The 25289-nt window shown below is 56.0% G+C and overlaps 1 protein-coding gene across 1 annotated transcript; it reads right to left on the bottom strand.

Moving 5' to 3' along the window:
- Positions 1-1177: 1177 nt before the first annotated feature.
- Positions 1178-25037, bottom strand: IGFBP2 (insulin like growth factor binding protein 2). The gene is made up of 4 exons (XM_055345452.1): positions 24532-25037; positions 4120-4349; positions 3249-3389; positions 1178-1668 (listed from the first exon to the last, which is right to left on the bottom strand). Exons 1-4 carry the CDS (start codon positions 24998-25000, stop codon positions 1504-1506), a joined length of 1005 nt encoding a protein of 334 aa, XP_055201427.1. The 5' UTR covers positions 25001-25037; the 3' UTR covers positions 1178-1503.
- Positions 25038-25289: the final 252 nt, after the last annotated feature.

Below are 25289 nucleotides of genomic sequence, written 5' to 3'. Positions count from 1 at the left end.
CAGATTCCCCGGGCTCTCTCCAGGCAGCCCGCCCAGCTTCCTCCCAGAAAGGGCAGCATGGCCCAGGGAGCACCCACACTCTGGAGTTAGGGGCCCCAGCCTGGGCCCTGGAGGTTGGGCGGCGGCAGCTCTGTGGATTATTTCTTCATCTGTAAAGTGGAGCTAATAGAGCCTCATTTGTGGATTCATGAACGAACTACTTCTGGAGCAGCAGACCAAACAACCTAGCTAAGGGACCAAATGGCCTGCTGGCCTAGACCTTGGCCTCGGCCTGCCACAGCCAGAGCACTCTGGCCAGGGTCGTCTGCTTTGGGGCACCTGGCTTTGTTCTAAGGGGAGAAGCTCATCTCACTCCCACCCCCCGTGAGGGCCCCGAGCATCCCCCTGCCTCTCCTGAGGTGCTGGAAGGTCAGGAGGGATATGGCTGGAGTGGCACCACCTGCCCTCACCTACGGCAGGAAAGGGTCAGACTCCAGACACAGGAGAGTGGCTAAGGTGACAGGTGGGGCTCTGTGCCCTGTGCTGGGAGCAGCGCACTCCTTTCCCTGTGGCCCAGTGCAACGTGGGTGGGGGGCTTGCAATTCACCAGGGGTTAGGGGCCCCCAGAACACAGTGGGTGGAGCTCTCACATAGAATTTTACTTGGGAGCTAGGGTCCCTATCTGCGCATGTGTAGTCCCTGGTCTTGTCAACTTTGCTATTCTGGAAGGCCGACGGTTACGTGGGCCCCTCGGAGAGCAGCTCCTGAATTCCCAGGGGCAGCGCTCTGGTGAACATGCTGGCACCCACCAAGCCCGCTCCCTCTCCTTGAGGACCTGGTGGCTGCCTCCCCCTGCACAGAAAGGAGCTCTCCTTTTAGGGGCCAGAGGACCGCAAGTCCAGTGTCTCCCTGTTCTGTCTCCCTCTGCGATGAACCTAAATGTGGGAGAGAGAACGGGCTCTGAGCCACCTCCCCTCCCTCACTGCCCACCGGGGGACGGCCGTGAGGGGGGAGATGCCAGATTCAGTGGCCGCCCTGCAGCCCTGCAGGATCCCACCTCCACTGGGAACCACAGCAGTGCCTGTCGCATTCCCAGGACACGTCCCCAGGGGTCGGGGACAGAGCTGGACAGACAGGCAGGTAGGCCTCAGGATCTCTTCCCAGGGAAGCCCCAAAGACTCAGGCAAAAGACACACACTGTATTTTTCCTTCCTTTAATCTTAAGCAAAAAAGACACGGGGGTTCAAAAATAAAAATTTCTTTTTCCCCCCTCCCCAACCTTCACCCCAGCTCCACCCCTGCAAGCACCCTCCCTCCCCAGAAGGGACAGGAGAAGGCGAGGGCGCCGGGGAGGGGGAAGGCGGGGCTGTGCCAAGCTCGGTGCTGGTCTCTTTCCAAATATAAATACACGTGTCAACACTCCTGGAAAACCCTCCCCACCCACCACGCAAGACTCTCCTCCCTCTGCCAGTGTTTGGAGAGGGGGTGGGGGCGGGGGGTGCCCGGCACCGGCTGGCTGTGGTTTTACTGCATCCGCTGGCTGTGTACCCCACGAGCCTCCTGCTGCTCGTTGTAGAAAAGGTGACACTCGGGGTCCCCCCGGATGGTGGGGGCTCCCTGGATCAGCTTCCCAGTGTTGGGGTTCACGCACCAGCACTCCCCACGCTGCCCATTCAGAGACATCTTGCACTGAGGAGAGAAAAAAAGGACATGGAAGACGGCCCTGCCACCAGCAGCTGTCCCTGCTTCTCCCAGCCCGAGGTTCAGGGAGCAGTTCCAGGGTGCCATGCAAGCTAGCACTGCAGGCCAGGGCTCCCCAACCCCGACCGCATGCCAGGAAGCACCCTAAAATGCAGACTCCCCTTCAGCAGGTCTGCAGCAGGGCTGAAACTCTGCTGGGCTAGCAAGCCCCCATGGGATGCTGGTGCCCGGGCCGCACTCCAGTGAGCAAGGCAGTGGGGGGCTGCCCAAAGGTGGGAAGAGTCCGTCCCCACCCGGCAGGGAGGCCCCACCCAGTGGGGGACCCAGCTACTAGGGTCTGGTTGTAGTGGGAGGGGAGACAACGCTAGCACCGGCCCTGCTATGTGCCTCACACCGTGTGAGCAAACTCCACGCTGCTCATTTATGGTTTACAACTTGCATTTTTAAGTTCATTTTTTTTTATTTTTTAAAGATTTTATTTCTTTATTCATGAGGGACACAGAGAGAGAGGTAGAGACACAGGCAGAGGGAGAAGCAGGCTCCCTGCGGGGAGCCCGATGCGGGACTCGATCCCAGGACCCCGGGATCACACCCTGAGCTGAAAGCAGACACCCAACCGCTGGGCCACCCCAGTGCCCCTATTTATTTACTTATTTTTGTACGCTCGAGGCTCAATGTGGGGCTTGAACTCATGACCCCAAGATCAAGAGTCGAATCGGAGATCAAGAGTCACACAGTCTTCCCTCGGAGCCAGCCAGGTGACCCTCCTGTTTTTTATCTAGCATAACCCGTTCATTTATTCCTCATGAATCAGGTACGGTGATTTTGCCACTTCACAGATGATCAGAAGGAAGCACAGACAGGTGCCCAATGTCACCCAGCTAGCACCGCTGAGATGTGAACCCAGACATTCCTGTCCCAGGGTCCCTTTCCTTACCTATGAACTAATTACCACGGAAAATCCCTTTAGTTACCCCATAAGGGACAGGACCAGCCTGTTTTTCATTGGAAGAAATCACTATTTCTTCTTCTGAGCTCCAAATGCAGTAGTCGGCTTACATCTTGAGGGCACGTGTACAGGTAGCTTTTAACACTAGACTGATTATTTCGAGGGGCAAATGCCTGCCTGCCTGCCTGGGCTGTGAAGGAGGTAGGAAGCAAGACCCCCCAGGGGGGTGGGTGTCAATGGTTTAAATCCACGATTCTGGAAGTGTGGTCCACGGACCATCAGCGACCCCTGGGAGTTTGTTAGAAATGCACACTCTTGGTTGCCACCCAACCTTCTAGAATGGGAGGCAAGGCCCAGGAATCACTGCCAGGCGATTCTAATGTTCAGTAAAATGTTGAGAAGCATTGGTGTAACCCCACATCTCTTCTCCCAGAGGCTCCCTCCCAACCTAGACACCACGGGCTGACGGCAGGTAGCTGGGTAAGTGGAGTCAGCCCCCGACAGGCCTGGTAGCTGGCCTCCCCATGCCCCCCTCAGCTCTCAGACCTCAGAGAATGACAGGTGGGTAAGGTAGGAACAAGGCACCCCGGGGCTTGCGGCCAAGGAGATCCTCTCTCACCTGTTTGAGGTTATACAGGCCGTGCTTGTCACAGTTGGGGATGTGCAAGGAGTAGAGGTGCTCCAGAGGGCCCCGCTCATCCGGAAGGTGCATGGTGGAGATCCGCTCCAGGACCTGGTCCAATTCCTGCTGGCAGGGGGTCTGTGGGCACAGACGGGCACAGAGGATGCTCAGAGTGAGCCCAAGCTCACAGAACACTGGCCTGGGAACAGCCTCAGAAAGCAGCTCATGCGCAGGGAACGGATGTTCCCCAGGCCACGCAGCTCGTTGGTGGAACCAGGGACTTCTGACTGTGATCGCACTGATATGTCACCGTGCCCCACTCCACCCTTTAAGGAAAAGTCGCATGCGTAGGGGTTTTCGCCCATCACTCATTCTGTGTCAGTTGCTTTCAGGGGTCAAAATGGGATCTACTTGCAAAAGTGCATTCGAGTGGCTGTCTCTGGCGTATCGCTACCCCGACCCAGTGGGCCAACCTCCATTCTTCTCCATCTACCACCCAACCAGGACCAAGACCCCAGACGACAGAGCAGAGCTGGAGAGAGCTAGAGGGTGGGGGGTGCAGCTAAGCGAAAGGAACACATCCCAGCAAGCTTGAGCAAGTTCAAGTGCACCCAGAGCCACCTCTAGCACCGGTTGCCTGGCCTCTGGCCTGAAGCCAAGCAGAAACGTGGAGGTTTCAGAAGGACGGGGCTTCAAGAAATCATCCACCCTTTCACAACCAAAGGCATTGAGGTCCCTGAAGGAGACACCGATCAGCCTGAAGGTCGCTGACATGTGTTAGTGGCAGAAGCAGAAAGGAAAGCGCTTCCCGACCCAGGACTCAGATGTTACCGGGGGCCCTCCGCCACCCAGACCCGGCCCCTCTGACCCTGGCAGGTGGGGGCCGCAGCTTCTTGGGCTCGTCCAGACCCAGGTGATGCTTGCCACCCTTGCCCATCTGCCGGTGCTGCTCGGTGACCTTCTCCCTGAACACGGCCAGCTCCTTCATGCCTGACTTGAGGGGCTTCCTGCCAGCACCACCTCCGCCGCCTAACAGGTTCACGGTCCCATCCACGTGGTTCTCAACCAGACCTCCTTCAGAGTGCTCATCGCCGTTGTCTGCAGAGAGAAGAAGGGAAGGAGAACACTGGGTGCTGTTTCCCGAGTGCCGCCCCCCCCCACCCCGGGACTGTCCTAACCCCTGAAGATGGAGGTGATTGACGTCCAGGCAACAGTACTGAGCAAATTACACCGACTATCAACTTCAGTTTTGCAGCAACTCTTGGGAGGGGCGGGTGGCGCTACCCCAACTTTGACGGACGGCCAAGTCAAGGCCCACAGAAACCCAGACCGAGACCTCACATCTGGTCTGGGAGGAACACAGGCTGTCTGGGAGGCCTAGTCCGTTGTGCCTCCAGCCAGAGCGGAGCGGGGCAGCACAGAAGGATGAACGCGTCTGCAAGGCTCCCACCCCGGAATGGGACGAAGTCCTCCTGGATCCAACACTCTGCCCTAGAAAGACATCCCAGATCCACCCGCCCTAACCTCCAATTTGAAGTCTTCATCATCTATGCCCTAAAAGGTACAGTTTTTAAAACTAACGTCAGGGACCCCTGGGTGGCGCAGCGGTTTAGCGCCTGCCTTTGGCCCAGGGCGCGATCCTGGAGACCCGGGATCGAATCCCACGTCGGGCTCCCGGTGCATGGAGCCTGCTTCTCCCTCTGCCTGTGTCTCTGCCTCTCTCTCTCTCTCTATGACTATCATAAATAAATAAAAATTTTAAAAAAAATAAAATAAAACTAACGTCAGAGATCACCGGGCCGTGCCACATCTGGCGAGGGAGGGAGGTCGAGAGCCACCTCCAGAAGCCAAGGCCTCCAGTTCCTAACAGTCCTGCTATTACTCCTCACTTGCCCACCTGCCCCCTTCCTCGTGTGCCCCGAAGATTCAGTCCCAGGGCCGCTCCAGCACCACCCCGCGGCCCTGACTGGTCTGTCCATGCATGCCACCGCCTGCCACCTTACAGGGAGCCCCGAGAACAGGGGCCGGCTCGACTCCGAACTGTCAGCTTATTGCAAGGCATGCAGCCTCACCCAGATGCTTGTCCAAGGAGCATCTGTTAAGTCTCTTTCAACTTTCCTAAACCACCAGTGTGTCAACAACAGGGAAAGGCTCCTACTGAGTGTACAGCTCAGGTGGAGGGGGCCCTGAGAACAGCCCCCAGCTCCCACGGTCTCACGCTGGCTCAGGTATGTCCAGCCAGGGGCAGGCCAGAGGAACAGAAAGGCATGGAAGAGTGGTTACCAGGGAGACAAGTCCCCACGGGCTCTAGGAGGCCCGGGACTCACACCGCCCTTGTAGACACAGCAGAGCACACGGCGCCTCTGACCAAGCCGCCCCGAGCGGCTCCCCAGCAGGTCCCGACAAGACCTGGAGGTGCGGAGGGGATGTTTCTAAACAAATTTTGCATTTTCTCTTCTTTTTTCATGCCTTCAAAAACTTACAGCTCTGATAACATAACGGGATGGCTCTTCTTATATTTCTACCCAAGAGCTTCAGGTGAGGCACTTAGGACCTGATGGTCCCCTCAGAAGCCGGGCACAGCGTGGTGGGCTCAGATGGCCACTGTCCTCGGCAGTGTTTTATGGAAGAAAAAGCTGACCCTGACCCATAAAAGGGGGGCCACGATGCCTACCGTGGGTGGTTGCAAGCTGCGGCATTCACTCACTCCCCGCCGACAAAGGGATGGGGACACTCTTGCGCGCCACGGGGTACTGGCACCTGCTTTCACGGAGCATGCTCCAGGAGACCCAGGTGGAGTCTGGCCACCTAACCCCTGGCCAGTCCTCACCAGCTACGGCCACATTCCTTTAGAAACCCAGCGCAAGCTCTCCAGACTGGCGAGCACTGGTTGGTAAGACAAGCCCAGCTCCCCGACTTTTTACAGCGGCTCAATTTGTCCTGCACATACCACCTCTCGGTGCTTCCATTTCGTTACCCGAACTGTTGGATCACAATAGCTCTCACTTCACAGGACTGCTGAGCGGATGTTCTATGTAAAGCTTATAAGGTTAAGTAAGGCCTGGAGCACAGAAACTCTGTGTCCTGTTGGTGACAGTACTTTGATGAGGACGAAGATGCCAACTGCCTCAGTTGTCCGTTATGTGCTCCGTCAGCGACACGGAACCCGCCCAAGAACCAAGAAGCGGAGGAAGAGAAGCCTCTGAGCATCGGAACAGCTGTCGCTCTATGGATGCTTGGTCAAGTTCAAGTGCTCTCCTCACAAGGCACGGGGACATTCAGCACAGGACGAACACTGACAGCTCACAGGAGCACGGCTCCAGCAAGCCTGGGCTCTGGATGTCTGGTTTCCCGGGCCACCGCAGAATAAAATCAACAAAATTAAAACGAGAGAGAGAACGAAGCATGTGAACAGTGGCAAGAAGTATCAAATGGCAGGAAGAAAAGAGGACACACACACACAAAAAAAAAACCCAAACATAAGAACTTTGGGGATATTTAGTGCATAGCAAACAACTCCACACCCATCGATGACCCCTGAGGACTTCCATATCGTGTAGCCCTAGAGTTGTGTGGATAGTGATGAGGACCTTGGGAGGTCCAAAAGAGGCGAGTGGGATAACATGTCCAGTATTTAGCATTAAAAAAAAAAAAAAGATTTCTATCCAAAATTGTTAAAATTTTAAAAAAATAAAAATGGAAATATTTGAATGAGTAAGCCCTCTGAAACCCGGAAAATTCTCTCTAGAATGACTATTTCCCCAGTGGCTCCAGGGGAGCCTGGGTTTTACCATAAATAAACCCACCACAGATTAAATCCCGTTCCAGGGACTCCTGGGTGGCTCAGTGGTTGAGTGTCTGCCTTCAGCTCAGGGCGTGATCCTGGGGTCCTGGAATCGAGTCTCACAATGGGCTCCTGGCAAGGAGCCTGCTTCTCCCTCTGCCTATGTCTCTGCTTCTCTCTGTCTCTTATGGATTAATGAATAAAATCTTTAAAACCAATCAATTCTGTTCCAGAAGCCCCAACACCACCCGCAGCAGATGGCCTATTTGAAGCATTTGCCACCAGGCTGGATGGGAGTTTCGGTCCCCACCATGTTGGATTAGACCCACCCACCCACCCACCCCAAACTTTCATCACTCACCCTGTCTCCCGACCCCAGCACTACTGACTTGGACCAGGATTCTTCACTGGGGAGCTGCCCCTGCAGTGTAGGACACCAAGCAGAATTCTGGGCCTCTACCCACCAGAAGCCAGCAGCACCCTCCTGAAGCTGTGACCACCAAAGATACCTCCGCACACACTGCCAAACGGCCCCTGGGGAGCAAAAGTGCCCCCCACCGAAAACCACCATTTGGAAGTCAGGCTTTATCCAGAGGCCTAGAAGTTCCCCAGCTCCATGCTGAAGACTCCAAGCCCCGAATAAGGCAGATCCAGGCTCTACTATATTCCCTTCCCTCAGCTAAGACCCCGCACCACTGTTCCAACCCCAGTACAGTTCTCGCGTCCACTAGTCCACCTTCTGGCCAGGGGTTAGGGGGCTCCCCTAGGCATCCAGAAGACTCCCAGGCTGCTGTTCCCCCTTCTCTGAGCTCTCCGGGCACCCAGACCACTGAAAGGGGTCAAAGCAGGACCCCTGGCTGAGTCCCAGGGGGGAACAAAGCATGTGAAAACGTATTAGATGTAAGAGGCACAGAGGTAAATACGCATCAGGCCTGCAGGCTCCAGGCAGGGGTGGCTTGTCATCAGGCACAGCAGGAACAGCACCCAAGGGCCTAAGAAATGTTGGGATCTATTTTAAAATCAATCTCTTAAAAATAATAATAATAATAAAATAAAACAAAATCAATCTCTTGAAAAATAAGCTTTTAGGTAAAAAAAAATTTTTAAGCCTTAGTCACCAACACCGATACATTCACAGTTAGAAGATGCGGTCATCATATATGATTTAACATCTTTTCACAGAGGAAGGGCCACAAACACCAAGGCGTCCTGGGTCCGCGGTCCTAACACAGCCCCGGGCCAGGCCCTGGAAGATGGGGGGCCACCTGGGCGGCCTGCTCCCAGGAGGACGGAGTTGGCTTTCTATCCGGAGACAGCCCCATTCTCCCAAAGTAAAGGTCAGTTCGTCCATGCACACGGAGGCCACCTGGATTCAAGGCTAGGTTTCATCCCATTCCGTTATTGATCTCGGCTCTGCCAACGAACGTGCCAATAAGATGAAGAAACCTGGTTTGCTGACGCACATGCTGACGCCCCACACTTTGAAGGAGAAGCCCAGGGAAGGGAACGAGAGGGTTGACCGGGTGAAGAGCAGACAAGCCTGTAGCCAGAGAAAAGCCTGGATTCCTTGACTGTTATATTCCCAGCCAGAGAAGGTCAAGAATTCAGGTCCAGAGTCCACTCGCCTGACTGAATCCAGGTCTACCAGTCAGCTGCGCAGCCCCAGACAAGTCACTTAAGCTCTCTGTGGCTCCACGGCTCATCTCGAAGTCACGGACGAACAGCACCCGTTGCCAGTGGGCCCAGATTCCCAGAGGTGCTGCACGCAGACACAGGGCCAGGCACACACGGAGCTGGCTCTCACCTGCCCCCACGTCTCCCCACACTCGGCCAAGCACCCACACGGCACCCCTCCACTCAGGCGGACGAGGGCATTGGCACGTTTTACCAAGTTCCTCCCATACGTTCTCTTATAGGTGACAGGAGCGGCCCGTAGGAAAACATTCCAAATGCAGAACTCCAACTAGAGATGGAATTTGCCCTCAGAACAAAAATACCAAGTTGCATTTTTTTTCCTGCCTAAGAGTGAGGTCCAGAATAATATTTATTATGCAACCACTTATGTATGCAGCTCCGTGGGCTGCAGTGCAAAGGTCAGTCTAAGAAATGGTTCTTAGCAGCCCAAATCACATAACTGGGAAAGGCTTCGGGCTTAGTGATGACCAACAGGTACCTCCCGGGCCCCCAGAGATCTTCCCGGAGGGATTAGCTGTTCTCTACACAGCGCCCCCGGAGATGGCTCAACACTGCAGCAGGGGACTTGCCGACTATATGAGAAAGGAAAGCTTTTCCAAAGACAGGTGGCGGAGACCCCAAAGGGCCTGAAGCATGAGAACCCCTGTCCTGTGCAGGTGTATGGCCGTACCTCTCTACCTCATGCACCTGGAGGGGAGCTGACACGAGACAGGTAAGGAGAATGAGAGGCAAGGGACGAGTCGCCCCGTTTTACAGACAGCAAGCCCGAAGCCCAGAAGGACAACCACCCGGTCTAAACAGGAGCACACCCCACCTGTGTGCCATCAGCAGACGCGCTTCGCAATGGGCATGGGGCCCCGGCGTTGTTCCTTGACCCAGCCTTGCCAAGGGGCCCGGGAGGGCAGCTGGAAGCTGCCACTGCAGGAGAAAAAGAGCTTTACACCTACATTCTGCATTCCAGACTATGCATTAATACCCTGGTTTTAAAACTTAATTTTGGCATCGCCTTTTTTTTCCCTGACGTAATCTTGTCGGATCATAGCACTGGCGACATCACTCAATGCACGAATCGTGTTCGACAGATTCTTAAGCTCATGAAACCACATTTCCTCCTAGCACCGTGCTCTGACCTTCGTGCTCCAAGAGACAGCTGGCGATTCCTGATCTATGGAAGCACCTTAAAGCCCGCTTAGGAAAACAGGCCCCCAACATCTAAGAGAAGCCCCCTACACTCCTTCTTGCTTAGAACGTGAGGCTCTGTCCTTATGCACACCTGGCAAGAGAAGAGGACTTTCCCCAGAACAGGCCACATCTTCCTAACAGATGACTATGCCTCCTACTTCCTTCTGCTCTGTATTCCGAACAAAACCAGGCCATATCCAACCTTCTCCTTAGCCTACCTCCTGACTATCTGGAAATCTAAGAGTTGAGGGCACTGAGGGGAGATGAGACAAGCTTGTAGGCTGAGGAAATCCTTAATTCCTTGGCAGTCTACTCCGACCCCAAATGAATCATGCCCTCCAGTGGACTCACCTCCTTCAACAGGTAACAGCATCACAGGCCCCTGCAAGAATGGATTCCGAGTAATGGGCCAGGGGAATGCTGGCCACGTTCCCGGTTCCGCTCTCGCTGGGCACAGAACTCATGTGGCTCTTGCTTTGTTGGTCTCTCCCCAAATGCACTTAATCTTGACGCATGCTGGGCAAAAGAATTAATACTACCATCTTCCTCTTTCCTCTTGGACAACCTCTCCAGTAACACCCACGGCAGTGGACAATTCATTAACAAACTCGAGTGGGCAAAGACCTCCAGGAGTCAAGAGGCCTCCCGACCTTGCCGCTTACGATTCACCCGTGACATTGGTCAAACCCTTTAACGTTCCTGAGCTCTAACTCCTCAAGTGTGGAAAATGCAAATAATCACCCTACTCAAGTGAAGGCTGCTATTTGTCATTACCACTTGCCCAATGTGGGCAAAATCAAGCCCCAGAAGAAATGCGCACACAGATGAGCTATTTCTCAAGTGGGTAAATGGAAGATGCATGGGCCAGGCAGAGGGGAAGGGGGGATAAGATCCGATCTGCAGAATGGCCATATGCATGGGGGAGACAGGAGTTACAAGAAGGTTCTGCAATACTGTCTGTCTGCACATTTCTTCTAAAGCCTGATTTTGTTGATTGCGTGAATTCCGTCTGTCACTAAACATCACAGCCCTCTGCCATTTGATGGAAGTCTCTGGGCAAGTGTGGATTTGCCTAAATTACTTTAACTTCACAGAATTTATGGGAAGAAAGGAGAGGAAGGGAGAGAGGGAAAGAAAGGGAGGGGAGAAGGAGAGGTGGCTCCCACATATCACGCATGCACAGGGGAAACAGGGCTCATAGGTAAAGTCACCAACTTACAGGGGAACAGCTTTTGTTGGAGAGTATTGGAAGCCAGTGCCTTCGGAGGGCGGACTTTGGCCACCATGGGCAGTAACACAGGCCACCGAGGCTGGTGGGGTGGATCCTTCAGGCCACCTTGGGAGGTGGGGGGAAGGGAGGCCAGCAGAAGTTAGCAGTGGTGGGGAAGAAAGGGGAGCTTCTTTGTTTTATTTTTCAGCTGAGGTCCTTGGTCTCTCTGGTAAGTGGCCTTGTCTGTGTGCCTCCCTCCACTCTTTCTTCTAAAGGTCACAGGCGGAGTGTGTCCACGAACGTCTGCTGTGGTGGAGGCTGGCACCCAGGACACATTCCAGCATCTCGAATGACGTCCTCCCATCAGCCCATCTACCCCCCTGCTGACACCCAGCTTCCTTCCAAACTTCCTTCCCTCTCCCCGCCCTCTGGGGCCCTGCTCTCTGCATGGTGCCAGCAAAGCAGACCTGACATCTCTCAGATGCCACCATGTTCTGGAGAAACTCTTTTGGCAACGGACCAGTAGCTCCTCAGCATGGCTTTTGCACAAAACGAATCCCCCTGTGGTGGGGAAGAGCTGCGAGCAGCCTCTTCAGAGGTTCCAGATGCACACATCATCCAGGTTGTACCACACAAGGGCAGGAGCTGGCCACTGTCGCCAAAGGATCATTACCCTGCACTCAGAACTGCCATGGGACTATCGCCCAGCGAGGCATTGCAAACCTCATAACCTCCAGGGAGGGGAACGGCCAGTACCCACGCTCACACAGGGGAGGGACTGAAACTCCTGGAGGGCAGAGAGCCCACTGCTTGCCAAGCTCCCCCTCTGGATTCCCTTTGGAAGGCCAGCTCTCGGGTTCAAAGCTTTGGTTCTGACACAGCAGGAAGAGGAGTGCTGGCCTGAAAGCCGGGGGGGGGGGGGGGGCAGGGGGGCAAAGGGGGGCAATGTCTGATTCCGAAGCTACCACCATGACTGTGGACTCTGAGTGATGCCCAACAGGTGTTTAAAATGTGTAGGCTTTAATAGATGGGGGCACCTGGCTGGCTCAGTTGGTAGAGCACATGACTCTGGATCTCTGGGTCATGGGTTTGAGCCCCATGTTGGATCTAGAGATCACTTTAAAGAAATAAAAGGAGCTTATATGGTCAAGATGTATAGGGTTCAGCATGCTCATCTATAAATTCAGGGAGTTAGATAAGGGGAATGTTTCCCAGTCATGGCTGTTCATCAGAAATCATCTAAAGAGCTTGCTACAAATGGTCCTCAACCCCAGCCCCCGGGGTTCACAGAGAGCATGCCTGGGCAAAGGTCAAGGACTAGGTATTTTGAACAACCCCCTTAAAGCTCCGGCATTTCCAAGGCCCCATTCCTCTGCGTCTCTCTGGCTCCTGCCTCAGTTTGCTGATGAACTTCTTGGTAATGGGAGGAGAAAGACGCCTCTTCTTTTCAAGAGCTAGGACTTCACATACTCACCCTATGAAGATACAGCCCTCGAGCTCTTTCCATCCGGAGACTCATGAGTTCATAAACTGACACACATGCATGCTTGGACGCACAGAGGAGGCCCTTCTTGGCCAAGCGTCATGGAGATTTCTAGAGCATGCCTTCACGACGCCGTCTCCTCTCGGGCTCCCCCTGAGTGAGCAGAAACAGCACAGCCTCTACAGAGCTTCCCTGCCTACGCGCTCTCGTGGGCTGCTCTATAAACACCAGGGTCATTCCTGGAGTCACAAAGACCCGGGGAGGGTCAGCACTGAAGCACACCGTTTGAGAAAACAAAAACACGCTCACATTCAGCCAAGGTCCCCAGGGACTCCGTGAGCCAGGCTGTCCTGGAAGAGCCAGAGAAATTGAAATCAAGATGGCAAACACACTGCCAGCCTTCACGCTTTCTGTGGGTCCCAAACAGTTCTCCTCCGGTTCAACCAAAGCCATCCAAGAGCCTGGCAAGGTGGCTTACCTGCCAAAAGCCCAAGTGAGTAGAGAATGTGCTTTGGTGCAAACTTGGAACAGGGACCATGGGAACAGGAAGACTGTGGCGGGCCCAGCAAGTCCAACTCTCTCCGACACGGGTGCGGGGCACCAGTGTTCACTACAGCATTACCTGTAGCTGCAAAAACTGTTGGCAACCTGACCCAAAAAGACTTTCAGCGGGTCAATGGCTAAATAAAATCAGCAGGGCAATACAATGGAGTCATACACGGCAGTCGACAAGATCGCTCTGACCTGTGATCACTCCTGACATCTATCCAACGTGGACAGATCTCAAAACCTAATACTGACAAAGGGGGAAAAGCTGCAGAATGAAACCCTTTTGCACATTTGACTTAGTGCAAGAACAACTCTAGATGTTGGCCATGGATCAGCAAATCTGTTTAGCCAAGGAAGAGAAACACGAAGTCATGCATGCTGGTGGCTGCCTCTGGGGACGAGGGACCAGCAACAAGAGGCTGGTGGGGAAGGTCATCCGGAGGTGTTTTAAAGGGACGTGAAGCAGACAGGACAAAATGTCAACCACTCCCAGCTCTAGAGGGTAGACTGGTGTTCTAGCATAATTCTTATTACTCATCTGTATTTTTACTTTTTTTTTTTTTTTTTTACAAATTTCATGTTTATATAATCCTTAACCTCTATAGCCAATGTGAGGCTTGAACTCACAATCCCGAGATCAAGAGCTGCACGCTCCACTGAGCCAGCCAGGCACGCTGCAACCATTTTCTTGTAAAATTCACTTCCCTCACCACATTCACTCTTCTCTCTCCTTGCCAAGCAGGGGTATCAGTAAATATGAGGTGCTCCTGAAAGCCCCCTGGGTGGAAGAGGACCGAACATTAATACCATGGCCAACTTCACTGCCACTCTGAGGCCAGCGCAGCATCACCAGCATCACTGCCTGCCAGAGGCTGACCATGGGCTCCTGGCCAGGTCTCTGTGGCATGAAGAACTGGGAAATGGGCCAGAGGCAAAGACCCAAAGAGAATGGGAGACAGTTACAGGGTCAAGGAGAGGACGGCGAAGGAATCAAGATGGGGCAGGCCTGAGAATGGAAAGCCAAGGGACGAGCTCATCCCAGTGCAGCCCAGAGGGCACCAGGGGGTGCCCAGAGGTGTGGAGTGATGGAAGTGCCCAAGGGCCAGTCACGCCCAGTGGAAGGGAGGAACCCATTCCAGCTCCTTGAAGCCCAGAGAAATAGGAGCCTTAAGTTGAAACAGAAGAGATCCAGAGTCTTGACCTTGGAGTCGTGAGTTCGAGCCCTGCGTTGGGTATGGAGATTGCTTAAAAGAATAAAATAAAATCTTTTTAAAAAATTGTTTTAAATAAAATGAAAGGTTTCTCTGGCTCCCCTCCAGGATGAAAAAGCATGTGTTAAGGGGAGCACTGACAACTGCCTCTTTACAGTCTTGCACTGAGTTCCCTTCCAGGGAAGATGAGGGTCCCATCATGAAGAAGGGATGAGGTGATAGGGAACAGAAGGAATAAAGCACTGGGGTTGAAAGTCCCGCACGCAGTGCATGCTCAGTCGGTGTGTAAACATCAGGAGAGCTGACTACCCGAAGAGCATCCCACTCTCTGGCCTAGCGGATCATGTATTATTTCTCCTCACTTTTCTGGGCTCTCCCTCTACATCCAGGCCCTATAGCAGGAAGAGTGGTCAGAGGTTTATAAAAAGAAAGGGGAGGGGGCAGTCAGCAAATGGAAGTACGAGATGGGAGAGAAAAAGATGCTTCCCTTTCCTGGGACCCACATTCAAACTGTCCAATGACATGACCCCCCAGACCAGCTCCCAGAGAGCTAAAGACCGGGTCCTACCCACCTGTCGCCTGACCCCTCCCCTTCTGCCCACCTCTTCTCCATGCCTCTTCTGCATCCCCGTAAGACTCTTCCCCGAGACTGCAGGCCTGACAAACTGAACCCAGAGGGTGCAAACAGAAACTAAAAACCTGTAAAGATGTCCAGGATTGCCTGCCACACTCTCAAACCAGCACAAGAAGTGTCCGGAATATAAATAAGTGTCTTTAAATAGGTCACCATGCTTTTCTTTTTCTTCAACTAAAAGTTCACTAATTGTGTCTGACTTAATACTGTATCACATCTGGGGTCTTCCTTGGTTGTGCTCTCTTGGCTTAGGGGCAGCAAAGAGAACCAGAGACAAGCAGCAGAGCTTCGAGTGAGAATCGTCGCCTCTGGAGCATAAATGGGCCATGCTCTCAATCACTGGTAGAACCATGACCAGTGACAATGGCATCAAAGACCAGGACGGCCCTCTGGAAAACCCGTCCACCTCTAACACCATTCTGGACTTTCCAAAGCAAAAGGGCAGCTATCCAGGGAAGCCGCACCCCGTGGAGAAAGCCGTGCCTCTGAACCAGATCCTTAAATCCCTGTTTTACTAAACTTGTCCAATCAGAAAACATGGAAAAACAGGCATTTGCCTTCTTCCCTTCTGCGTATTGAGATTAGAGGAAGGAAGGAGAACCAGTGTGACATCATGTGATTATCTGAGTTTCTGTGCTAAGTGGTTTGTGTACAGAACCTCGTTTGTTATCATCGAGCAATCACACGAGGTTGATAATTTCTTATCCCCTCTCACCTTGACCAAAAAAAAAAAGAAAAGAAAAAAAAAAGCCATAGTGCTTGAGGCCAATTGCACAAAGTCACGTAGTCAATGGCAAAGCCAACACAGATCCAGGTTGTTCAGCTCCATAGCTCTTAACCAACCAGGATGGGGTCTGGTCATTGGCATCGTCTAAGGGAAGACTTGACCGGCAGCTTTCATCCCCAGTGCTTTATTCCTTCTGTTCCCTATCACCTCAACCCCTCTTCCTGACGGGACCCTCCTCTTCCCTGGAAGGAAACTCATCAGTCAGATCCCAGCCAGGCCCACCCAACCTCAAAAACCCTTCTGATCCAGTACACCGATGCCAACCCCATCCCAACCCCACTGCCCTTCATCCCGCCCGACACCCCTCCTGCCACTGTTGCTATAGAAACTACCCAGCCTTATCAGGCAGCTGCAGAGGCAGGGCTCGAGGGGACTGCCATTTTCATTTTATCTTGGCCTCAGGCACTTCAGAAAGCAACGGGGGCACCATCCAGAGGCAACTTGGCACCTCCATCCAGAAGTCAAGACAATAGATCTAAAAGAAACTTCCCAGGGAGTCGCATTAAGGAATATTTTTGAGAAGTTGTGCCTTAATTACCACCTCCCAGGGAAAAGGAGCTTTTCAGAGCAGCAATATATAATTCACTGCTTCTTTGCATGCATGAGTCTCCGGGAACGGGGCCCTGGGATGGGAGTCCGGAGACCCAGCCTCCACTCCGGTCTGTGCTTGCTTCAGCACCGGAACCCGAATGCAGCCTCGATTTCTTCATCTGTCAAGTGGGGAGAATTCTGAGGCTAAAGCAGAGCTGGAAAGAAATGAAACAACGAAACCCTACAGGCAGCTGGGTCAAAGTGGAGGATGTCTAGAAAAAAAGCAATTTGAATTAGCATGACTTTGTCCTTGACCCTCTGCTCACTGCAGCCCACAATCCAGCTCGGATCCCTCCGGCTAGAAGGCCTCACCTCCCGGATACCTTTCAGGAGTTGAACACGTTGAGCCCCCCCAGGCACATCTTCCCAGGCTGAGGCCCTCCTGGGCACCCTCAGCCTTCCTGGGCCCTTGCTCTGGGCCCCTCCCTCCCTGGCCTCCTGCCTCTGGGGCTCAGCTCCTCGAATGAAACACAGGCGGACACACCTATACCCATCAGCTAATGAGAAACCCCAGGCTCTGCTCAGCTCAGGCCAAGCGACCAGGGGGGCCTGTGGGCCAAGTCTCCTGCCCCGCAGCTGGAGGCCTGCCAGCCCCTGCCCCTTCTCCCCAATCTCCACTGGGGCCCTGCCTCCCAACAGCCAGGAAGAGACATGGGGCCGGCGGCCAGAAGGGGCCCCATGGGCTGCCAAGTGCCCCCTCCCCCATCAAAAAAGAAGGGAGGGGGGTAGAAACAATTCCTGACTACAATCGACTCTGTATTTCTTTCCGGGGGAGCCGGCTTTCTGAGCAAGGTCTCCCTCTGCGTCCTGACTGACACCCAGGAGCTGAGCCAGAGCAGATCTTCCCTGGCTTTGTGAGAGGACAGGAGTGGCCGAGAAGGGGGAGAGGCATGGGGCGGGGGGGGCACTTCCCAGGAGTGAAAATAAAATCCTTTGCCCAGACACTCCTCACTGGGGAGGTGGGTTGGGGGGCAGCAGTTACCCTGGAACCCAAAAGCCAACAAACTTCTCTGAATTGAGGATCCCATCTGTAAAGTGGGTTTTTTTTCTCCCGGAGGCCGCATCCCCACAGTCATGAAGGGCCTCGGAGCCTACGGAACCCGCCAGCTCAGATTCCCAGCGGCAAATGCTGTACTCTGTCCCAACTGTCCTGCTTTTCACCACAAGCCTATGCTGATCCCTGAAGGCTCCAGCATCCCCCTCCTCTGCTTCCTGGGGCCTCACCTCCAACAGATGCTCCAAAACACAGTCGTCCTATCATTACGCCCAGACAGGCGGTCACTCAGATGGAATCAGACACTAGGGAGGATCTCAGTGCCCAGAAAACACTCCTCCCAACCCCCCTAGCACTCCAGTGGGGAACCCATCAACCCCTTCGAAATGAGATGCTGCTCCCCAACCCGCCTCCCAGGGAGTGAGGTCAACTCTGCAGACGGCGTAGTATGGAAAGGAAACGTTACTTTCTGGACAGAACGTCCAATTTATTTGGCAGGATCACGTTCAACGTTCTGGCTCCCTAGGCTCAGCCAGGATAGATGTGAAAGCCCATTCTCCTGGAGCAAGAAACAGGCGCCACGGGGCCTTCACTGGCTTGGACAACTCAACTACCACGCGCCCTCACCCATGCCATAGGTACTAGGCGTGCTAAGACCAGGCTGGTTCCTAGCTGCCCCTACTGTTCTGAAGCCTGGGTCCCAGCGCTTCCTGTGGAGGGCTGTCCGTGGAGGAAGGGGCTTCCCCCTCTGGAAATGTGGCCTCAGGGATTCTCTGGTCTTCCAAATACCTGCAGTTGGAGGGCTAAAGGTTGACTGGCCAGGTGAAGGCAGGACCCAGCCCTGTCACCAGCTTAGGAGCAGCAAGCCTGCAATGTGCCCAGTGTCCCAACTCTAGGGCCACTTCTGTGCCTACATTCCCTCCACCCCCAACTGAGGCACTGAGGCTCCCAGACCAAGAGTGGCCAGACCAAGAATGAGGCTCCCAGACCAAAAATGGTCAGTCCCAGACATCAGGACCCGGCTCTAAAGAACATTGCCTAACTCCTCCACAAAAAAAAATGGAAGCCGGCTAACCTCAAACCACTTGCCTGACGTCAACTCCATTGATACTATATTTGAAGTATAGTTTTGTTACTTTTCCTACAAACAGCTCAACTCCAGTCCATGGAAGTAGGCGGGAGGTATGGATATTTCTATTTTATAGGTGAAGAGATGAAAAACAAGTGACTTAATTAAAAATAAAACAAAAACCAAAAACCTCCCCCCCAAAAAACACCAAAGTGCTTAGCTTTGACTGTATTATCTAGCTTTCCACGCATACACACACACACACACACACACACACACACACACACACACACACGGGCGCCACCCTATAGAGCTGGTGCTGTCAATATTTGATTTATAGATAAGGACACAGAGGCTCAAGAAGGACCTTTCTCCCGCCCTGGGTGATTAGTGTGTGGTTGGAAACGGGCTTTGAGCCGGAGCAAGTTCACACCACGGAGAGGCCACTTAAGCGCCACACTGAAACCTCCGGGGAGACTCAGTGGCCTGCCTGACGCAGCCAGCGTGACCTTCTTCGTTTCAGAGACGGGCTCCCTAGGTGTCAGGGGGGAGCCCCGGCCTGCTGAGCTTGAGGAGCTAATACGTGTGAGCACCTGCTCTGTGCCAGACACTGGCCAGCAGCACAGCCATCCCCGTCTCCCCAACACTGGCATCTGAGGGAGGCCCCCGCACACCAGCGCTCAGGTTCTTGGGGACAGGTCTGCAACGGAACCCAGTCCCTGTGGCGGCACAAGCCGGCCCACCAGCTCTTCTGAGGCCGCGCTGGGACCCTTCTGTCTCTCCTGACTGCTGCATGCTGGTCACTCCCCTCTGAAGTCCCCAGGACGTGGGCCTCCCAATGGAGTTGAGGAAAAGCAAATAACCGAACCTGGCCCCTACATGGCAGGTGTCCAGGAACAAACTTTCTGGCTGACAGGGTCAAAGGCTTTTGCTGCCAACACCCCCTCCCTCCCTTGCTTGGCCATGGGGGCGGAGGGGCACAGAAGAAAGGTCAGGCCTCTCGTTACTTACCTGCTAAGGCGTCCCCTGATTGAACCTCAGAGTCTCCCACACCTGCGAAACGGAGGTAAAAAGCCTCCCTCTCTCCCTCCCAGGGATCTTGGAAGTCAGGAGACAAAGCAGGCTAAGAAGCCAGTTCATAATAGGATGAGGACAGATGGGAAGGCGACCGAACCCCTGGCAGCTGCCTGCCACCTCAGCAAAATGCTGGCCAGAGACAGCAAGGAGTAGAGAAGCCTAGAACGGTGCCAAGCAGAACACCAGCTCCCCTGGGGACTTAAAAGCATAACCTTGCTCCTCCCTGCCTTGGGTTGCAGAGGGAGCAGCCTCAGCACAAACCCCCTTGGGGATACGGCCACTTCCCCCGCGCCCCCCCACCAAGCCCAGCCCCTGTGCCACCACCCACTACCCTCCTCATCCTAGGATCAGATGTGCTCCCAGCATTCCAGTCCCCCATCACCTACGTGGTCTCCACCTACCTGGATTCCTGCGGAAGGCTGGGATAGCTCTATCCTCTTAACTGAGCGCCCAGCCAGGGGCTCAAGACCCAGCCATGGTGGGAGAGGCCTAGGGGAGCCAGGGGGGCCAGGGGAGGGACTGGAAGCACTAGGAAGGGACAGGTTGAAACTAAAGCAGTCCCTGCTGATGGGGGCTTTTTAAAAATAACAGTAACAACCAAGCCCTTTGTTATTGTTGGTACCGTGTTGTAGTAGGTGAGGAGGGTCAACAGCAAAACCAAACATATGCAAGCAAGGTCTGCATATTTCCTGCTCCTCCTCACACCCTTCAGCAGCCCGTGCTGTGCCCCCCGTCCCACCCCCACCAAATACTGTTGTCCTGTTTTGGATTTCACTGGAACCAAGAATTCCTGGAACTTCCTCCCACCAAAATTTAGCAATTGTGCATCCAGTTTCCTATGGCAAAGAAGAGCTAACGTGAGACCCGACTAGAAGTTAACCTGGTGAATGAGCTACTACGGTGCACTGATCCTCTCAAATCTCTCACCCTAAACCCTCACATGCTGGACAACTGGTGGCCAAACACGCTCCCGCTTCCAAGTAACCTGCAGGCGTCTCTCTAGGACCGACTTCCATGCAGTCCCCTAACCCAAAGGCATGATTTGCCTGAAAATTTCAGTTTAAAGCTAACAGTGAGAATCATCTAAGCCTCCCTTTTCCCTCTGCCTGCCGGGAAACTCAGCAGTCCAACCTGGCCAGGACCCACTGGCCAGACGGCCCCTCGCGGTGGTCACCAGCAGATAGATTCTTCTTCCCCCTGGACACCGCCACGTGTGCGAATTCAGAGGCTCCTTAGCCCTGTTCTTGTTTTTACGAGATCCTTTGACCTCGTACATAGGATTTTTTTTTCCCCTCGAAGCTTCTTCAAATACCTTTGTCAAAGGAATAGATGGGGTCAGTATTACCACACAAGGGGAACTACCTGGGTGAACGGTGTGGACCTAAGTGGAAGGTGTGAGTAAGGAGACTGCTGGCAAAAACCCGGATTCTGGGACTTCCTCAAATTCCAGCCCTCCAGGCACACGGAGGAGGAGGAGGAGGAGGAGGAGGAGGAGGAGGAGGAGGAGGAAGGGGAGGCAACCGGCCAAACCCTGCAAACCCTGCCCCGCCTGCCTGGGCTGCTTGGGGACCTGGCGAGCCACGTCCTCTAGTCCAGCCCTGCCTCGGGGCCGCCCCCCACGGGGTCCAGTGGCCCCAGGGACTCAGCGTCCCGGAGCCCCGGGAGCAGCAGCCCTCAGCTTCCCCCATCTCCTCCTTCCAATGCACGGTGGTGACTCAGGCGGGGCGGCCTAGCAGAGCTAGTTCTGGGTGTTCTGTCCAGAAGGGGGGGGAGGGTGGCGGAAGGTAGTGGCGTTAGCGATCGGTGACAGTGGGTCCCACTCATTCCCCAAGTCTATTTTACGACTTTGAACTCAGTATGCAAATTTATGCAAGACAAGATGCAAAGCAGCGCGCTGTGAGCCAGAAGTCCCATTGCTTTTTCTCCCCTTTCTCGAAGCTGCACGGCACCACTGTAAATCAGCGCTCGCCTCTGCCCCCCTTTCTGCTCCCCCAGCAACTGCAGATGCAAAGCCTCCTCAGAGCCGCCCGCCCTGGGACTTTGAATGACTGCACATTTCTATAGCACCTTTATATGTGCAGCCGCCAGACGGCCACTCGGCGGCTCCGCCCCTCGGCAGAAGCCCAGGCATTGTGCGCGGCGGGAAGGAGCAGGGGAGCCGGGAGCGGGCCAGTCCCCCGCCGGCCCTGGGTTCTGAAAGGGAGCCCACTTCCTCCTCTTCCCCCCGACATTTCTAGGCACTTCGGATCAGCCCCGCTCCGCCAGCAAACACACCCACACGCTGCTAAGGTCCAGACCCCGCCGGATCTGGGGGGGCCGGGGGGCCCCACTCCCCTGTTTCGTCCAGGCTCACTCACCTACTCCAGCCCGGAGGCAGGCGGACTTCCGAGTTGCTCTGAGCCCACCAGGCCCGCCCCATCACCCCCCAAGGGATGGAGGCTCAGCACCCGCAGATGCCCCCCCCACCCCCTGCATCCCAGCCCGTCCCCAGGAAGTCAGCGACACAGCCCCTGCGTCCAGGGAACAAAGACAAAAGCGCTAACAGCAAAGCCGGAACTGCTGGGGTTTGCTGCCTCAAAATAAGAGGGTATGTTTAAAATTCTCAAAAGCAACCTGCTCAAAGAGGAATGCAGTCTGGGATGGGAGAGAGCTCGCTCTTCAGACAGGGGGGGGAGAGGGGATGGGAGATGGGGGGGGCAGGCAGCGGCTTCCAGGGCTCCGCTCCCCTCCGGGCCACGTCCTGGCCACCCACCCACCCACCCAAGCCGGACCCCAGGGCTCTCCAGGCAGCGCCCCATCCCGGCCCCAGCCCAAGACCCTCTCCTGCCCAGAAGCCTCACAGCCTGCCCCTCTCTCCCCTGCACCCCTGGCAGCCCAGGCTTCTCCCTGCACCGCCCCCTTTCACCCAGCCCCACTCGCGCCTCAGCACCCTGCTCTGGGTCACTTCTCTCCAGGGTGCCCACCCGGCTTACACATCTAGCTCCCACCCCCACCCCAGGGGCCCCTCTTCCCAGTCTGGAGCACAAGAGAAAAATGCGGAAGGCGTCCGTGTGGACACTGGGAGGAGAAGGCTGAGGAGGCAGCTGGGGCTAGCTGGCGGAGGGGAGTCCCACAACCAGGCAGAAAATCCGGAGTGACATTCTTCCCATGAACTCGCCCCATTGTCCCTGGACTCCCCTGACAACTCCCCGGTCCCCTTCGGGCTGGCGGGGAGGTGGGTACGGGACAGTGTCCCGCATCTGTTCTGGGGCTGGGAAGCCCGAAGAGCTGGTTTCCAAGCTGCCAGTGAGAGGGATGAAGGGTGGGAAAAAATACTACAACGTTTAGGGAGGACCTGTACCATGCACTTTATTAAGACGGTCAAAATCCAAAGGAGTCTCTGAACTCGGAGGCCTTTGGAAAAGTTCACCCTGCTGAGGAAGAGGTTTGGTTTGTCAGAGTTCAGCTCCAAAAGCGCAGCACCTCCCTGGAGGGGGGCCGGGGGGGGGGGGGATCCGGCCGCCTGGAAGGGGCCACGGAGGAGGAAGGCGGAGCCGAGTATTTTCCTTCTATGACTTTCTAAGAGAAGCAGCAGAGAAGGGTTAACTTGGAAGCAAGCGGGCTGGGGGGGGGGGGGTAGCCAGCGGAGAGAGAAGAAAGGAACTCGGGGGTTCAGCTTAGCTCCCTCGGAGGGAGGAAGCCCTAACGTGCTCTGCACTCAAGGTCAAAACTGTGCCAGAGACACAGAGGAAAGATTTCAACTCTGACCCCCAATTCCATTCCCAAGGAGAACAGGGAAAATACAATAGCTGGGTAGAGGAAGGGCAAGGGGCTGCAGGGTCCTGGGCGGGGAGGGCCCTTGGGGGGTTACGGGGAAAGGGGGGTTGCACTAGGACCACCAAAGTTTACACGCATGCAAGAATGTTTGCACTTATTCCTTTTCTTTCTTTCTTTCTTTCTTTCTTTCTTTCTTTCTTTCTTTCTTTTTTTTTTTTTTTAGCTTGAAGAACTTGGTCAGGCTGGCTTGCTTTTTACAACAACAGCAGCAGGCAGTGGACACATTTCCCAACTGTCTCCAAGAAGAAAGAAAATAAATTACAGTTTCCTCCAGACCACTGGGGCAGGAGGCTTTTGGAACTTTACAAACAAAACAAAACAAAAAACAAAAAACGAAAAAAAAAAAAAACAAGAGTGAGAGTCTCCCTGCCTGGTCGTGTCCCTCAAGAACCTCGGGGTGGGTGGGGGCGATGCGGACGCCTTACAAGGACTCCCGGGGGCCCCCATCCCACCGGGCGGAAGGAGTCCCCTGGGGCCGGGCGGCGGGGACCAGCTCCCCGCGGTGGGGGCAGCCGCGGCCGGCGCCCGGACCCAGATGCTCCCGGGGGCCCAGATGCTCCCGGGGGCCGCACGCCTGCCCCCGCGCCCGGCCCGCAGCCAGCCACCGGCTCAAGTCACCCGGGCCCGACCGCGGGGCCGAGCCTCCCCAACGCCCCTCTTTTATTGTTCCACCCGACAGGGAAGGGAGCACGAGCCCTCCTGCTTCCCCACCGCACACAGCAGCGCGCCTCTGCACTTCTCCCCTAAGCAACCCACCCTGCAAAGTCCCGAGTCCTTTCTTTCCTCCTCACCATCCCAGACGGAGGGGTCCCTCGAGGAGCTGCCGCCTTCTCCGTGCGCCCCGCTCGCCCGGCGTCCCCGAAGTCAGCGGCACCGCCAGCCCCCGCCGCCCCCACCGCACCCCACCCCCAGCAGCGCCCTCCGCCGGGACCTTTCCAGGAACCTTGGGTCGGCGGCCACCGACTCAAGCCGTGCCCCTAAATGAGCCTCAAGCGCTTCCTCCCCGGGGTCTGGCCGACACCCTCCTCCGCGGAAAACCCCCCCTCCAAAATAGAAGTGGAGGGACCTTGCAGCCAGGGGAGACTACGGTAACAGGGGTGCCCTTCCTGCGCCCATCGACCCGACCGAGCAGTAAGCAGGCGGCCAGGGAGCGCCCTCCCGGCAGCCGCCCCCGCCCAGGTTCGCCCCAACTAGTTACCTGCAACCTGCTCGGGGCTGGCGCCGTACTCGGCGTCGCGGCGCTTCTCGCAAGTGCCCTCGCCCAGGACCAGCGCCTGCAGGGGCAGCTCGGAGCCCGGGTGCGGGTAGCAGCGCAGCCCCTGCGCGCAGCGCGGGGTGTAGACGCCGCACGCCTCGCCCTCCAGCCGCGCGCACACCGAGCAGCAGCCGCAGCCCGGCTCGCGGACCAGCTCGGCGCAGGGCGCACGGGCGTCGCCGGACACCCCGGTCACCCCGGCCACCCCGGCCGCCCCGGCCGCCCCGGACACCCCGGACACCCCGGACGCGGCGGCGGGCGGCGCGGCCGGCGGGGGCCCGCAGGCGGCCAGGCGCTCGGGCGTGCAGGGCGGGCAGCGGAACAGCACCTCGGCGCGCGCCCCGCGGCCCCCGCCGGCGCCCAGCAGCAGCGGCAGCAGCAGCAGCGGCGGCGGCAGGAGCAGCGGCAGCATGTCGGCGGCGGGCAGCGCGACGGCGGCGGGCGGCGGGCGGCGGGCGGCGGGCGGCGGGCGGGCAGGTGGCGCGGCCCTGCGAGCGCGGGAGCCGCCTCCTCCGCTTCTCCCTCCTCCCCCGCAGCCGGGTCCTAAAGGGCCCTGCTTCTCCCCGCCCCCTGCCTTCTCCCCTCCCCCTTCGGGAGACCACCCCCTTCCCCGCTCTCCCGCGCGCCCGCCCTGGGCGCGCGCCCCTCGCCACCCCCGCCCCCGCTTCGCGGGTCCCCAGCGCGCACCCCCGCCCCGCGCG

Source organism: Nyctereutes procyonoides, unplaced genomic scaffold, assembly GCF_905146905.1.
Source record: "Nyctereutes procyonoides isolate TBG_1078 unplaced genomic scaffold, NYPRO_anot_genome, whole genome shotgun sequence".
Lineage (NCBI taxonomy): Eukaryota > Metazoa > Chordata > Mammalia > Carnivora > Canidae > Nyctereutes > Nyctereutes procyonoides.
The sequence above is the reverse complement of the archived record's forward strand: the minus strand, read 5'-3'. Positions and strand labels throughout refer to the sequence as shown.

Coding starts and splice junctions, on each gene's coding strand:
- IGFBP2 (XM_055345452.1), bottom strand. CDS start 25,000: ATGCTGCCGCTGCTCCTGCCGCCGCCGCTGCTGCTGCTGCCGCTGCTG. Junction 4,350..24,531: donor CAGCCCCGAGCAGGTTGCAG/GTAACTAGTTGG, acceptor TTCTCTCTGCAG/ACAACGGCGATGAGCACTCT. Junction 1,669..3,248: donor GCCTGTATAACCTCAAACAG/GTGAGAGAGGAT, acceptor TTCTCTCCTCAG/TGCAAGATGTCTCTGAATGG.